This window comes from Ooceraea biroi, chromosome 1 (genome assembly GCF_003672135.1).
Source record: "Ooceraea biroi isolate clonal line C1 chromosome 1, Obir_v5.4, whole genome shotgun sequence".
NCBI classification, from domain to species: domain Eukaryota; kingdom Metazoa; phylum Arthropoda; class Insecta; order Hymenoptera; family Formicidae; genus Ooceraea; species Ooceraea biroi.
Window position 1 is genome coordinate 23,793,891 of NC_039506.1, and position 16,295 is coordinate 23,810,185.

The 16,295-nt window shown below is 46.8% G+C and overlaps 2 protein-coding genes across 2 annotated transcripts in view; one reads left to right on the forward strand and one right to left on the reverse strand.

Annotated features, from left to right (window-relative positions):
• The window catches only part of LOC105279350 (zinc finger protein rotund), a 106,303-nt gene extending 91,159 nt beyond the window's left edge, over positions 1-15,144 (reverse strand). The window contains exons 1-2 of the mRNA XM_026971123.1: positions 12,777-15,144; positions 8,387-8,656 (exon numbers count right to left, since the gene is read on the reverse strand). Of these exons, the coding sequence (XP_026826924.1) occupies positions 8,387-8,656; positions 12,777-13,112 (606 nt within the window). The 5' untranslated portion in view covers positions 13,113-15,144. The remainder of the gene's footprint in view (positions 1-8,386; positions 8,657-12,776) is intronic.
• Positions 1-16,295, forward strand: part of LOC105279348 — an 86,441-nt gene that overhangs the window by 19,182 nt on the left and 50,964 nt on the right. The gene's annotated exons all lie outside the window — the stretch shown is intronic.

The following is a 16,295-nucleotide window of genomic DNA, read 5'->3' on the forward strand; positions in this document are numbered from 1 at the left end:
TCGTCGAGGGTGGCGTCGATTTCGCCGATGCGAATCTTTGGAAATGCGCGTCACCCCCCGAAAATTGCCCGACTCTGAAGTTTTTCTCCTCTTTTCCTTTTTCGTCGAAACAACGGAAGTGATCGAGAGGATGGATCCACGCATATTACCTCGAACGGAAGACAGAAGAAGCGCAATCCTGTTTGTTATTATTCGGAAGAGACATTTTTACGACTTGCGCGAATGTCTTTCTGTAAATATTAGGAGGAAGCGTTTCGCCATTGTACGTTTCTTCAAAGTGCAGCCCCGGGTTCTGCGATGTGCGGCGCTTCCTTTTTCTCACTTTTCTTCCTGACCCCCCGCCCGGCGCCCCCTCCCTCGTGCCCCTACCCCTTCGGCAGAGCGCCCTCCGGTCCCCCTCGCACAGCCCCCCGCGCAGCCCCTCTGCCCGCCTGCCCTTTCCCCATTCTGTGCCGCTGCTCCTTTTTCCGGGTCGAATATCGATCCTGATATTTCTCCTTGGTTTTTTTCTTCCTTCGTACGCTCGTCATTTCCAGGCATTCGTTCTTCCCTTTTCACCGTGTAGCCAGAAGAAGTTATATTCCTCGATCTCCAGAATAAAATATTATCTTTTGTTCGAGTTGGCTCGTACGCGCAACTTTTTCCCGGCTTTACAATATTAAGATAGCAAACATCGTCGGAGTTCGTGCAAGTGCACCGGTCCTTGCACGCTCTTCAATAAACGGAATAATTGTTCGTTTATTCGTCTGATGATATCGTGATATTATTGTTGTTGTTATCGCATCGAGATGCGTCGGTTGTTACGATTCTGATGCATGCGTGTAAGATTGTAGACGCAAGCCAGGGAGACTCAGCTAATAGCGCGTTTACTTTTGCTCTGCTTTGACAACCGACGGTCTTTTTTAGCTTAATTTTACTCGCCGTGCACTTCCACACTCGCGCAACGTTTCCAAGTTGTATTTTAATTAACCCTCTTCGCCACGGATTATGCGAACACGAGATGATGGTGGCCGGCATCGCAGTTGTGTGCCCTCCGATAGCCGCACGGCGAAAGGAGAGTTTTAAACATGTAACGATCCCACATTTGACCTCTCGATGCGAGAGAGGAAGGAGAAAGAAATATTTGAGATCTCTCGCAGCACACACACACACACACACACACACACACACACACACACACACACACACACACACACACACACACACACACACACACAGAGGAAAATTGCAACGGATCAGATTAGTCGTGTTTACGTTTAAACATTGAAATGGTGAAACAACGGATCTCTGTGTTATCGCTTTACATGCGGGGGGAAAGGGGGCATCTGTCGTGTGCATCTGATCTTATGGGGAATCGGTTTAACGCTTAATATTGATATAATCCGCGAAAATAATGGATTCATCCGTCTAGACGAACGGCGAATACCTCCATAATATTTTCCATGCAAGTATTGAAAATCTCATTTTATCGTCAGCATACTGTCGTTCCTCAAAGCCCCCGGCTCGCCTTCCTCGATTTCTTCCTTTTTCCACCTTCGTTCTTTCCCGCCCTTCTTTTTTCCGCAGTTCAATATCGATCCCGGACTGTTTTTCCTTTTTTTCCTATTTCTACGAGTGCCGCCCTTTTTCCCACCCTTTCCCGCTTTCATCGGACGAGGAACGAACCCGCGACTTCCTCCGCTGTGTGTGCGTGTGTAAGAGAGTGCGTGCGTGTGTACGTGTATATGCGTACGTGCACGTATGCGCGCGTGTGGTCGGTACTTTATAAAAATATTCTCGATTGCTCTGCGGTATCGGAGGTATCGCTAACCTTCGCGGGATAAACCAGCACTATTGATGGCTATGATCTTAGGGTGAGGACGTGCTTAAACCTTGTATTTTCTCGAGGACGACACTCGGCGGCTATAAATCCCAGATTCGCGCAACCGAGAGTTCTGCCACCTTTTCCCCGCAGCCTCCGAGAGTTTTAACATCAATGGAGAAAACTCTCAAGAATAAATAGCTTTCAAAGAGGGACGACTATGTATGTATCCATTTTCACTTAGAAATGTAGAAACGCGATACGATATAAATGTATTTATATCATAAAACTCTGTGGATTCTTCAATCAAGTTGTATACCGTTAGATTCGAGAATGCATTCTTTCACCGCATTATTGCCGCAGTGATTACTCATCAAGAAAGGACGCGGAAATAAATCTGACTCGTTCTCCATGACTTGTTTATTGCAAGAACCGACCAAATCGCTTTGATCCCGTTTAATCTAGACCAATAAATTTTACGCAATATTTGTGTGTGTTTCATCTACTGCCAATGTGTCACTATCTGTGAATTAGTATTTTCAGGCGAAGATTGATGATGTCTTGCATTTCTTTATACCGAGTTGACTTGCAATGCGCAGTAATGCTCTATCTTTGAACAACGATTTTTGTGACGTTCTCCGTTGTTAATGGATATTGCAGAGAATGAGAAATCCGTAAGAATCGAATGATGTTCAATTCGCGTAGAAAATGTGGCGCGATATGCTCGCGAAACTCGTCCTCCTTTGTGGTCGAACTTTCCGAGCGTACCGTACCGACACCTTGACCGAAACTTTTTGAGGATCTCCCGAGATAGGTGAAAGTTCCGCGAGAAACTTGATTGCGATGAGAGAGAAGTGCTTGAAAGTTTAATTGCGCGACTTTGAACTGCTGTCTCTGATTTCGATTTTTTTCGATACGCATCGGAATAATTAACGCGAAGTTTGCCCGGCAGAAAATTATTCAAAATTTTCTTTAAATTTAATTGACGAATAATACTATTGTTTTATATTTCTGTTCTTTACAATTTTATGCTTATTTTATATGTACTCGTTTCGAAAACAATTTTCGTTTTGATTTCGCAAGTGAAAATTGTCGCTTTCCCAGGACGTAGATTTTTAGGTCGTCACAATCAATCGAACATATCGCGATGGCGTCTGCTACTCGTCATTAAAAAACACGTGGCCCTTCGAAGACACTGGTCTCTCTGTTCTTCCGCGGCGTCCTTTGCTCCGCACGTACTTTGAAGAGACGACGATGTGCACAACGTATTAATTGCCTCCTTTTAGTACCCGATGCCGTCGTACAGATCATTCATCTATAGATATCAGACCGTGCGACATAGAACAAACTGATTTCTTAATCGCCCGGCGTAATAATTCGTCGCTTATTAATACTACCAATCGGAAAAAGTAATTAAAAATATATTATAAACTCCTTGCAAAAATATTTTTCACGCGGAGCATGACTCCTTCAACTACTTAAATTTTTTTCGATTTTTTACCGTGACTTTAATGTAATCTGAATTCCCTTCCTAATCTGCATCTGTTAAATCAGAAAAATATTTTCCAAATATTTTTACTAAATAGTTCGGTGGTTCAGAATAATTAAGTAGTCTGAAAAAATATCTATACTTCTCAAGGAAAAGTTTCCTTAAGAAATAAGAAAAGCTATAAAATAAACGATCGCTTCCTCACCACGTCGAACGCTTCGGACGTGCGTTTGCGGAACGCGCTCCGATATCAGCGGCCGTTTCGCGCGCGAGGATCGGAAAATCTCAGGAATCCTCACCTGTCGCCACGGAACGGATCAACGAGGTACGAAAGCGGATAATTATGATCGATGACGAGGACGAGGCTCGCCCTTAAGCGCGGCTCCCAGGGCCACGGTCACGTACGCTGCGCGACTTACGACGATGTGCCCTCTCCGTACGTACACGCCACGTCCTCCGCTCGGTACCTGACGAACGGTCCCCGTGGAACGCGGTTCCCATATCACCGATGCAGAAATTCAAATTCACTGTCATTAATAAAAATTAAAGAGACATCAAGAGTTGTCCTACTCAGACCGGGTCACCCGAGGCTCCTCGGCCGTCCGTATACGCATGTGTGTGTATCTGTATTAGTGTGTTTCTGGGGGTAGCAGCCGCGCGTAGGGCCCACGGGGCCCGCGGGCCGGCCACTTTTATCTTACCTGCCACGGCACAATAGCGTGAGACTATGGGCCCTTTGTACTTGGCTTTCACGATGATCTGCATACGCGCCCCTATACGCACCCGTAGGGGCGGCCATCGCGCGTCGAAAAACTATATGCGGTTTTTTTCTTCACCGGGATCGGTACCGGGAGAGATCCCGAAGCCGGTGTTCCGCCGTCTTCCACGCCGGAAGCGCACCCGAGGCTGTTTTTCTTCTACCGTTCCCGAGATGCGCGAGGAACGGGTGCTAATTTTTTTTCCTCTCTCCTCCCCTCCTCTCCCCTTCGTTCCTCCTCAACCCTTTAACGGTGCGCCCTCGCGGAAAATGGTACATTCTCGCGCGATGAATTCCTAGTCACGTCTCGCGTCGGTTCGGTCGTCGGGAAACGCAACCGCGTCTCCCGATCCCCGCCACCTATTACTCCCGGTTGCTCGAAGAGCAATCGTACGGTCGCGCGTTAAGAATACTTAAACGGAAGGCTCGCGCGGGCATTTTCCGCGGGGTCATTTTTGGACAGAGCTCCTCCGCAGCTCGGCAGCACCCCCGAGAGCGTAATTTCACGTCGAGCTGTAAATTCATTGCACCGCACGGAGCGTGGAAGCGGCGCTGTCGGATCGAGCAGAGAGGAGATACACTGTTTCCACGTGGACGAGCAGGGAGACGAACGGCGAACACGATCGGCGAGGGGCTCGGCGCGCCGAAAAGTACGGGAAAAGGGCGGCCATAACTCTATCCTGGGCCCAAATGTTGTGACACCGTTGCCAAAAAGGTCTCGGCGTTAGGTCGATGCGCGCGAACGTTGCATTCACCGTTCCTTCTATTGTTTCTGTTGCACAGCCTGGCCGCCAATATCCTCGCTCTGTAAGGGGTGGTTTTCGAGGAACATCGTATGCAACGATGACGCGGCGAAAACAAGCCTGAACGAGGAATCTATAACCGGGCGAGAACTGCACGTGTAACGGTACAGGCTTTCTAAACATTTATCATTCAGAAGTGTTGTTCGCGCTTGATTGTCGTCACTCGCGCTCTCCTTTGCAAACAATAAAGAACGTGTAAGTACAGAAGTACTGATCTGACGAGATACTAGCAAAAGAATATATAATAATTAAGAAAATTTCTATGGAAACCATTTGAAGAGATATGTTTCGTGAAATATATTCTTATCCGCACGAGAGAAACGCCGAAAGTGCAAATATGAAAAAGATCGTATCGGGGTATCGTTACACAATGACGCGACACAAATTGCATAGTGAAACTTTCATTCTACCGTTTCATTTGGTTCAATGCGTAGCGAACGTTAGCCCTGCCGCCGCGCCGGTTCTCTTTTTTTATTTTATTTTTTTCTTTCCCTCGTCGCGGCACGTTGCCCTGAAAATTCATTAGCCAATCGGAGACGCGGCTTCGTCACCCAGAGAGACCGCGTGGAGATAGAAAAAAAATCTTATTTCGACAGTGGTCCCTTAACGAACGATCGCGGCACCGAGACAATGAACCGTGCCTTACTTCTCTCCCCCTCTACCCCCCCTCCTCCTTCGTTTTTTGTCTCTTCGCCGAACGGAGACAAAAATCCCGTTGCACGATTTGCATGCCGGCTGTCGCCGCCGCGCCGAAGGTGCACGGAGAAAAAGCCGATCGAAGGAGTAAAAAAGTGCCGCAGGGGTCGCGGGAACCATTATTTTAATTTTCGTACTGCCACCGTGTCGAGGGGGACGAAAATGACGCAAGATAAAGGAGGAGAGTGCGAGAGAGAGAGATTGTCAGCGAGATAGGGGTCACGGGGGGCGAGGGATAGTAACGAAGGAGGGAAGAGAAAGGGATGGGATGAGTTTTCCTTTGCATAATCTTCGTCAGGGGTGGTGTTTCGCGCGAGGCCAAGGACTCGCTCGCTCGCTCGCGCGAAGGAGCGATTCCCGTTGCCCGGGGTACGAAGAGAGTGTTTTGCATCTCGCCGAATAAAACGACGTTCGGGTCCCGCGCACCGGATGAGACGCGCAACCCTTCTTCACCGACGAGAAATTACCCTAAAGAACGCCTCTAAGCGTTTTAAGGGATTATGGTCGGGCAGGCGTAAAAAAGCTCGGAAAAAGGGTTGACCACCCGCTGGGCGAAACCGGCGACAGATTACAAGCCTCCGGAAACGTGTTACCGATTTTGTTGCACATGACACAGTTAGCGCGACGTCATGCGCGCCGTTGTCGTCCCATCGTCACCCCATCGTGCTCCTCGCGCTCTCGATCGCGTCGCCATTGAAAAGGTCGCCGTTACCAAAGTTACCGCAACTCGACAGCAAATTGCGAACGTGATGAGTTTAACAGCTCATTTCTATCGCGAGCGAGAATCTCGCCGAGATTCTTCCATTGAGATCTGACAATTCGTTAGATTTCGATCGAGACAATTCGTTGGTCATGAGTCGTTCACCGAGATAACGCGATCATCCCCTCGAGGTGTCCCTCGTGGGGTGAGGCTCTCTTCCTCAGGGCCTGTATGCACCATATGCAGATTGGCCGATTGTCTTGTAGGCTCGTTCTTTTTCTTCTCCCGACTATCGCTTCCCCCCTTCCTCCCTCCCCGTCCCCTTCCTCAACCCGAAAAACTTTTACGGACGGTGTCCCGTGAGAATGCCGAAGACATTAGCATGCCGCGGATTATTTAAATCGTCCCTCCGTTGTCGTGGTTCCTTGTTTTTTGCCGAGGCTTCCGCGAGAGTCCCATGGCGTGGGTCCCGCGGGCACCCATAACCATAGACAAAAACCGGGTGAGCGTTCAACGGATGAAGAAAAGGAGAGGGAGAGGAGGCAGGAGTGAGAGGGAGAGAGAATAAACAAGGCCTCGGAATAACTCTTCCGCGTGCTGCTGCAGGTTCTACGACCGATAAAGAGCGTCCTCGAAATGTCTGTCGGCTTTCATTCACATTCAAATCCGGTCCTTTTTCGCACCACACCAAGATAGACCGGCACACCCTAATTTCTGTCTTGGAAAAACAAACGAGTCCTCTGTGAAGATTGAGGAGGATTCTTTACGGTGTCATTGTGCAAAGATCGAGTAACAAGAGGGATGGAACGCGCGTCGCGATTCTCATATATGGGCGACAGGCGAATTGTACATGATAGTTTAATTAAATGATCGAAATAAAAAAAAACAGAAAAAGCGACTATGCGTAAACGTGAAGAGTGCAAGTTAACAAAATTTGTTTAAATCCGTAAATCATGTTTTAGAATCGAATTTGTTCGTTAATCTTCTTTTCGATCAACGCCCGTCTTCTCTTATTCATTCCCTTTCACGCGAATGCACCTACACGCTCTTCTCTTCTCCTCCCTCGAAACTCTTTTTTCGCGCTTCCGTTTATTTGTTTTCTTTCCTTCTCTATGTTTTTTTTACCACGAGGTGGAACCTGACGAAAGAACGCTGCTGTGTAAAGCGATCTTCAACCCTTTTTGGCGCCCTTTTTCGCCGTTGTTTTTCAAGTCGTTTGCACCCCACCCCGCCTCTCGCCCCCATTCTTTCCATTTCGATTTTACCGCTTCGCCCCTTTCCCACTCGGTCTTTCTCTTTCTCTCTTGTTCTCGTAGCCTTTGTCTCTTCCTCTCTTGACGATCTCCTCTAATCCAGTCTCGTCTAAATTATGCAGGATTCTCATTCGGAGATAGCACACGAAAGGGTGGAGGAAAAAAAACAAAATCAAAACAGGGGTAGCGTATTCCGTTCCGTCGACACCGCGCATTAAAAAAAAATGTCGGGCGTGGGGATACTTTTTTTTTCTGCCATTTCTGAAGCTTTGGTACCGTCGTTGCTGCGCATTTAACGGTGTCTTTCTTCCGGCCATTTTTAATTCAGGCAACGTTCCTTCTCCTCTTCCTCATTCCTTTTTCGTTCCCTAACCGCTCTTTTCTTTTGAATCTTTTTTTTTCTCTTTCCGTTAATCTTTTTGTCGCGACTGCAACTTTCGTCGAGAGAGAAATGCGAGAAACGCGACTGCAGCGGAATAATCCAGAGCTCGATGGTGCTTGTTGAGTACCAAGATCTTTTAACAGGCATGAAACAATTACACTCACCTCCGTTATCTAATCGTATTTAGGAGCGCGATCTGATTACGGTACCACGTAATGATCTACTTTACTCCCGCTTATTACATCGATATTTACTCAATATATTTCACGCGATCAGCATTTCCCGAGAATTACCGGAGATCACTTTACTCGGTGATTTGCGGAGCACCATCTCATTGAGCGGTATGGGAGTTCCCGGCGGTTTCGACCGGTTTCTCCAAGAAGGAATCTAAGATCAAATCGACCGAGGTATCGAAATCGCCGGTAATTGGTTAACGGCGTTTTTTCAGCGTATGGAGATTAGCGTATCGGTTGCACGTGCGAGATGCAATAAAAAGCGTACTCACGTCGCTGGAAAGGCCGTTGTTCCACGGGTAGGGCGGCTGAGGTGGGGATTGTTGTTGATGGTGAACCCCGACGCCAGTGGTCGAGTGCGGATTGTGAATGTGTTCCGCCATGACACTAACCCAATGGGCCAGTCCTCCACCACCAGTGGTGGCTGGACCCGTGCCACCTGTTCCGGTCCCACCCGTCCCTCCGCCGCCGCCACCACCACCGCCGCCGCCGCCGCCGCCGCCGCCTTCTTCGCCACCCTCCGACCATGCGAACGAGTTTTTCTGTAAAGAAAACCCATTAATTTGTTAAACACGCGTGCACTCGACGCTGCGTGGTTTATTCTTGCTCTTTGTCTTTCCCTAATAACGTTCTCGAAATGTCAAGTTGCATTTCGCGTAAAATGTCTAAATACAGATTTACATTAAAAGCGTATTTTTGGTTTTGACGTCTTGATTTTCTTTCGGTTCGTTGCATCGGCGTGCTTATTTCTCCGCTATGCTTGTGAATATTATGAATTTTAAGAACGTGTGACGTGTAAAGAGGAAATTTCATGTGTCACGTTTCGAGGAGCGTTTTAGGGTTTCCAAGTATAATTAATTAGAAAAGTCGGGTTTTTTGACTTGATGGGGGGATCTTGGATCGAATGAATCTTCCTTGCATTAATCACGGGATGATTATTAAGCTCGCTCATTCCCGTCTGACCGGCGAGGCAACATTAGATATTCATGATCGAGTGCGCGAGAAGAGTTAGCCCATTAATAAATTGATCGATGAATCGGCCGGCACGGAGCCAGAAAATACCCGATGTCAAAACATCTAAACTCATTACGCGAATTTTTTATTGCTGGGCACCTTTCCAATTTCATTGCTTCTCGTGTGTATTATTAAATTAAATAAAATATTAAATATAAAGTGATAAAAATATATATAAAATAAAATTTATATATACACATATTGGATTGAACGGAAAGTCTATATTAACCCCCTCAGCAAATTCAAACGAAACTCTGCATTAAAAGTTAATATAAAGTTTTACGTTACCAAAAGGTCTATATAGGTCTTTTTGGCAGGATTCAGATACAAAATGTTATATTAATTCTTAATGCAGAGTTTTGCGTTGGAATTTTGCTAAAGAGGTCAGTATGAATTTTCCGTTCAACCCAATATATTATATCACTTCTTACATATTATTTTGTATACTATTACGTAGTGATCGAAAAATATTAATTACTGCGAAACGGTAAAAATGAAACGTATTTACCTTTCTTGTACAAAATAATTTCTTTCATACACATTTCCCTCTGTCATCAAGAAGAATAGCAGATATTTCAGATTAAAATATTAAGTAGTTTACCCTGGATCTTTTAAACATATTTTACGGATTTTCCATGGTAGGCGCACACGCAATGATACGTATCGAGGAAAACGAGAGAAATGTTCACCCTCGGTACTCTTGAATTCTTACGAAGGTATCGCAGGCAAATCTAATGACCGCGGCGCGTATGGATTATTCTATAGCGCATAAAGCGGTCATCATGCGCACATTTGTGAATTCGAGTGTAATTATACCGATCCGCGGCGCTATCGACCGCGGGAGACGTCGTAAGAAATTCATAGCCCCAGACAAAGAAGAGAGAACGTCGGGCGATGGCCAATCGATACGTCGTCGAATGCGGGAGCGATGAGCATGGCGGTTATAAAAGTAGATGCAACTGAAATTATCCTTTCAGATGCTCGCTTTCGTGATTCTTTCGCGCGACAGCGGCACCGTGTTATCTGTTTCTGTTTGAAAACGCCAAGAGCAGAAATTCACTTCTTTGAGTACTGCCCTCTTTTCAATGATTAATTAATTTTTCAATGATTAAAGTCGGATACAAAATATGTACCCGACTTTTTTACTTTCTTACATAACTTTAGAGTAACTTTTTATTCTATTATCGTTTTCTTTTTCTGTGAAGCAAAGTCTCGACTCGTGTGGCACAACTAACTAATCGCGGTAAATCGTTAATTAAGGGTGCTGCTGGATTGAAGTCGCTAATTGCTCGCGCAGCGGCGCGTCGTGAGAAAAATGCGTTGCATATTGCGAGCATGATTATTAGTTACTGGAATAGCCATCCCCAGAGTTTCCTCCTCTTTCTCTCTTTCTTTCTCCCTCTTTTTTACCTGGGGTGTTATTTCTTAAGGGAGTCTCAAAGGGGGATGATGCGTTTCATTATTGCGACCAACTTAATTACACGTTCTCGAGCACGCAGCACGACGACCGGGACTGCTTAGGTTCGATGTGCAAGCTCACATCACACAATTTCCCTTTTAGTCTTTAGAATAAATATAAAGGAACAACGAAAGAAAAGATATGCTTGAACCATTAAAAATACAGAATGTAAGATTAACTTTCCACGACCGTGACGTCTCATTATTCAAACTAGACATGAGCTCAGCAATTTCATCTCGTTAGCTACTGGAATGAGCGGAGAGAGTGAGGAAATAAAAAATACGCTTCAGCTAATATATTAAAAATATAATATAATGATAAAAGAAATGACAAAAGAATGTAAGATCAACTTCCCAAGGTAGCCGCTTGACTCGTAGTAGTCTTTTTATGTTTAAACCACTGTGTCTCTTCCAGTTACTTTCCCATTACGCCTAATCGGTGTTAAACACAACGATATAATCTCTTGCTGTCAATGGGTGTGAATAATTTAAATCTGGGATGGATAAAACTCATAATGACTCGGTTGATAGTTATCGTGTCTGTGTAATATACTGTCTAAGTTTAGCCGCAGCTTCATTGCTCTCCGCTTATCGGTAAAATCCAGATTGAGAAGTAATTAATTGTTGATTGGTTACTGGCCCAAGTTTAGTGATCGATAGCGTAACGGACGCGATAATAAATACGTACGCTTATCGATCTTCGGCCATAACACGAGAATGTTTAATTCCAATTAAACTCTCTGATACTATTACAGAAATCGGTGAAAATCAAGGTGCGTATTCTATTTATAACAATAAAAATATATTAACAACAGAGAGGATACAAAAAATCTTACGGAATTAAAAATATACAGATCCGCAAAAAGATTCAATATTTAATAGAAACAAATTGATCGATTCGGTATGATTTATTCGTAAAAAAACTTATTTTTCACAAAGACCGTTACAAAACAGATACATTTTTATTGATTTAATCGAAACGGAACAAACGCGCAGGTGCATTATGGATTTAAACCAGGAATCGTTGTAGCTCCGGGTAAAGTGAGCCAAAACCATAATCGTGCCAAGAAAAGTTTCACCGTGGCTGCAACTCGGGTAAAAGCAAAAGGAAGCAACAGGAAATCAACGGCTGCGCTTGTAGCACTGAGGCAAATTAAGAAATTATTAAGGAGAAAAGTTGAAGTATCAATCGCACGGGATCTATGTTTAAAAGGTTAATTAATTTGATTTTTGTGCGGAATAACATTTAAACACTCGAGAGGAATGTATTAAATTCCAGGGTGAAATAACTTAATGGATAATAAGGATCAACGCTGGCGGAATAATGAAAGTTTAATCGGGTTTCAGGTAAATTAGCTTTTAAGTAAAGGGTAATCAGATTTTAAATGAAAGAGGAATCATTCATCGGATTCAAGAACGGCGTTCGTTATTTTCAGTCAACAGAACGGCGCGTTATCCGAGCGAACAAAATCTCGGCTCGGTCACGCGTTTTATGCTCTCGTTACGCGAAAACTCGTCGTCGCTCTAACTATGCTCTAACTTTTTAACCGACAACTTATACCGACGGCGGACGCCTCGCAGTCAACCACGCTAAGACGTACTTTATCTCGCAAACAGTCTCGCCGACCTGTCAACCGGCCTTTAACTCTTCGCTAACTATCCTCACGATCCCCGACGATATCGTTTACGTCCACCCGCTTCATACTTGGTGCTCCTCCACTTCCGCTTATATACTCTTATAATATACTACGAGTACTGTGTCCACGTGACGTTCGTTAAACTGTGCGTTACTTTTCCAACTGCGTCTTCTTTTTCACTTTGACACGAGTGACAATCGTGTATTAAATCTTACTTGGCACGTGTCTTGAATTGCACGAAATAAAACCGCGTAAATATGAAAAATTAGGAATTATCGACCTACATCTGAATTTATCTCTCGTCTGCCTCCCTCTGCTTCTGTTTAATGTTGAAACTGTATAAAGTCTACGCGAGGAGGAAAGGATTATGGATTTTTATTTGTCTGCCCGTATACCTGGACAGGTTCTAAATCTATAAATTGGCTAAAACAGAACAATTAGCAATGCGCATGCATAATTTGCCGGTTACTGTCACAAACATGGGAATAGCAGTAACTCAAGAAACGAGCAACGAGCAACGCAATGCAAAACTTCTCAGCGACTCGGGTCTGACCTCATCGTGATCTTCCCGATGAAGAGCCAAGTTCCTCGGGAAAGCGGGCACGCTGCTGACGGTCAAGCCCTTCAGGTCCTTCAACTCCTTTAGTGCACCGAGCGCGTTCAAGTTGTCCTTCAGGTTCGCTAGATTGAAATTAATCCCTTGCTCCTTGAAATTGAGATGTCTGTTGAGCACGGTTTTGCCTAACGCGCTCGCCAGCAGACTGTTGTATAGCTCGTTACGTAGGATAAACTTCCTATCGGCACTGCCGTCGTCCTTGCTCGACACGTCGTTCGAGGAGTCCGAATCCACCTCGACAGAAGAGTTCGAGACGACACTCATCGTGGACATTTTACCGTTCTTTCGTTTACACCTTCAATTCGACGCAGTGAAAAATATCTTTCTAGCCTCTTGACGCGCGAAAAGCGCCCTTCGCTGTCTCTCTTTCTCTCTTTCTATCGGTTTCTTGGTCTCCTTTTCACCTCCTGGATCTCGCTTTTCGCGTATTTTTATTTCAACGTGAGGGTGAGTTTGAAAATCGCAGGGACCTAATAAAATACCTGTACATGTGTTCCTTGTATATGTATAGGAATATATAATTAAATATATAGGTGTTCTTAAATTGTGTATATATATATATATATCTATATATAGATTTATTTATTTATTTATTTGTTCGTTTATCTTTATTCGGTATTTCTTTTACTTAATCTTCACTTAAGTTTACTTCGTACTCAGTTAAGAGGATAAAAACACCGCGCGGCGCGCGCGGTCTGAGAAATTGCTTCAAGAGCCCACGTGGCACATTAGCGTACAGCTAAAAACTGCTTGAGGAGCTGCAAGGTTGGCTTCCGAAGTCGAGCGTGCCCGTCCACAGATTCCATACTGTCTCGCAGAAAAAAAAAATAGGCTCCCTTTCACGCACCTCTCGTAGTTCCGTGCGGGATAGGATTTTGCAGAGAGAAGTCTCTCCCCTTGACGTCTCGTCTTCGTTCGCGCCCCGAGCTTCCTATTTTATTGCCTGTTGGCGGTGTCAGACGCCATAAGACACAAGTACGTTGCTTATTTATTTCACCTCCTCCCGGCTTGTCTTGGCAGAAGGCGCTCTTCGCTGTTGTACAATTAACCCCTTTAGCGCTGTATTATATTACTATCACTATGATTGTTAGCGGACTAGTATCTCGAGGACTAAAGCGCGCTCCTTTCCTCTCCTCCTCCTCCTGCAGCTGGCTCTTCGCCTTTCGATCACGCTGGTAATCCCGAAGGCGGTCGTGATCGATACGATCGCGAGAAGGAGGAGTTTTGCGTTTTCTTAGTGTATCTAAATTTATATTATTAGCACGCGTCGCGCTTCGTAACCGGCGCGAAAAATTCGCAGGAAAAAAGACCGCATTGCATTTAGGAACTTTTGCGCGCGCAGCTCATTACGCATGGCCGCGGGCTTTCTAATTGGCTGGTTAATTAGCGCGGGAGGCTCCATTCTCGTCGCGGACACGAGGTTCCGACATGTGTCATCTCGGTCTCTCCTTTTCCTCTTGTCCTTTCCTAGCTCTCTCGCTCTTTCTCCCTTATTACTCCTCTTCGACTCTTTGCGCTCCCTTAATTTCCTAATCCTTGGGCTAAAACACGTGAAAAATAGGAACTTTAGTTGACCGTCTTGGGATCTCTCCCGTTTTCGCGACGTTAGCGCCGATGCTGCCTCTTCGTTAAGATTTGTCCCTCAATGAGAACACGCAGCATCCTCCCCGGGCTCGTCCTCCTCCACCTGGTCGGATCTCTCCGTCGCCAGGAAGAAGAAGAGGAAGAGGAAGCACTGAAAGGAGCAGAAACATCTTCCTCGGTGGCGCGAGGTGGCATCGAGTAACATCCCCTTAAGCCTCCGTTACGTCCGACAGCGTCATTCTCGTGGTGTATTCGTGGAACTCGTTCAGGAGGCCGCGCGGCCCCCCTCTCTTCATCGTCGGCGTGAATGACGCGACTGTCGTCGAGCCGAGCGTGGCCGATCGGCGCCGACGGGCCTGAGTCGGGCCCGATTCGACGGGCCCTACGGGGCCCCTCGTGAATCACGAACAACGTTCGACTCGCCTCGCTTCTCTCGTCAACGAGGTGGTGGGGGTAAACGTTCGGTCAGTCGTACTCGAGCCTCGGTAGAGCGCGGACAACACGCTCTTCCTTGGTGCACGCGTACGTGTTTCCTTGTTTTATTAAACGTGCAACGGATGGTCTCGCGACGGCCGCGCGACGTACACTCGCCGGTAACCGTTCGCTTCCTTCCGTTTTGCGGAACCGCGCGATGACTCGAGAAGGGGGTCGGCCTCTCGAATCCCAGTTTCTTATGTGAGCGCGACCGCGCGACTGGTTGATGCAGTCCGCGGCGGAGCATAAGGAAGCGGAAGCTCGGGCGCTCTCTTTCTCCGTCCTTCTCTCCCTTTCTATCCTTTCCTACTCCTACCGTCGTCTCCTTCCTTCTCAATCTCTCTTTCTCGCGCTCGGGCCAAGGAAAGGCGCGCACGCTTCGCCGTGGCCGCCGCCGCCGCCGGCGTCGTCGACGTCGTCGTCGTCGTCGTCGTCGTAGTAGCCTCCGTCTTTTACTTCCTTTTCCTCTCTCTACCCTCCCTGCCTTGGCATTCTCTCCTTCTATCTTAACTTCTGTCTCCGTCCGTCTTTTCCACCCTCTCTCTTCTCGTTCGTCTCGCGGACGCGCGGCGCCGCGGTAAGAAGTGGTGGATGGAAGTAAGAAGGAGAAGGAAGCGCACAAGGAATGAGAAAGAAAAAGAAAGTACGTGAGACAGAGAGAATCTCGAAGGTGGTGGCGGAGGATGGTATTGTGGAGAGGAGGTAGCAACGGGTAGGGACGAGGAGGGGGTAGAGGGAGACGTAGCCCGCGAAGAAACAGATAAATATAGATATTTTTCCTTCGGCCGGCCACCTGAGGAGGGGGTGCAAGTAAGAGGGTGGATGGAAACGGTCCGTAGGGTGGGAGCGAAGGCGGCAAGGAAGTAGAAGGGGATGGGGGAGTGTGTTGCACGCTCGCTTCCCGCCCCCCAACCGAATTGGAAAAATGGAAATAATAAGAGTCGCCTCCTAGGGGGTTGCATGGCGCGCTGCATGAGAGTTCGGGACCGGGGGTGGCGGCGGGACGGCAAGAGAGGTACGGCGGTGGAAGTAGGTGGATGGGGTGGTAGGAATTGTGCGCAGTGCAGCATGCGCCCTGCGACGACCAGAAAGCACACATCGAGGAATCGATGTGTGCGAGTGTCACGTGTGCTCGAGGCGGGGGTGAAGTGGCGGTAGGGGCGGTTTAGAAGATCGTGGCGATGCCGTGTGTACACGCGCATCCATGTGCACGCCAAGGAACACTTTGACGAGCGTGTCGAAAGCAACATGGCCACCACTAAGCGCAGACTTTTCAACGGCGCTCCCCGCATAAATTAACCACCTTTTCTCTCGACTGTGTGGATGCGGTGGCGGTGGCGGTGGCGCGACAAACCTCGCTTAATGCGCGTGCCACGCTCGCTTTTCCTGAAATTCGTT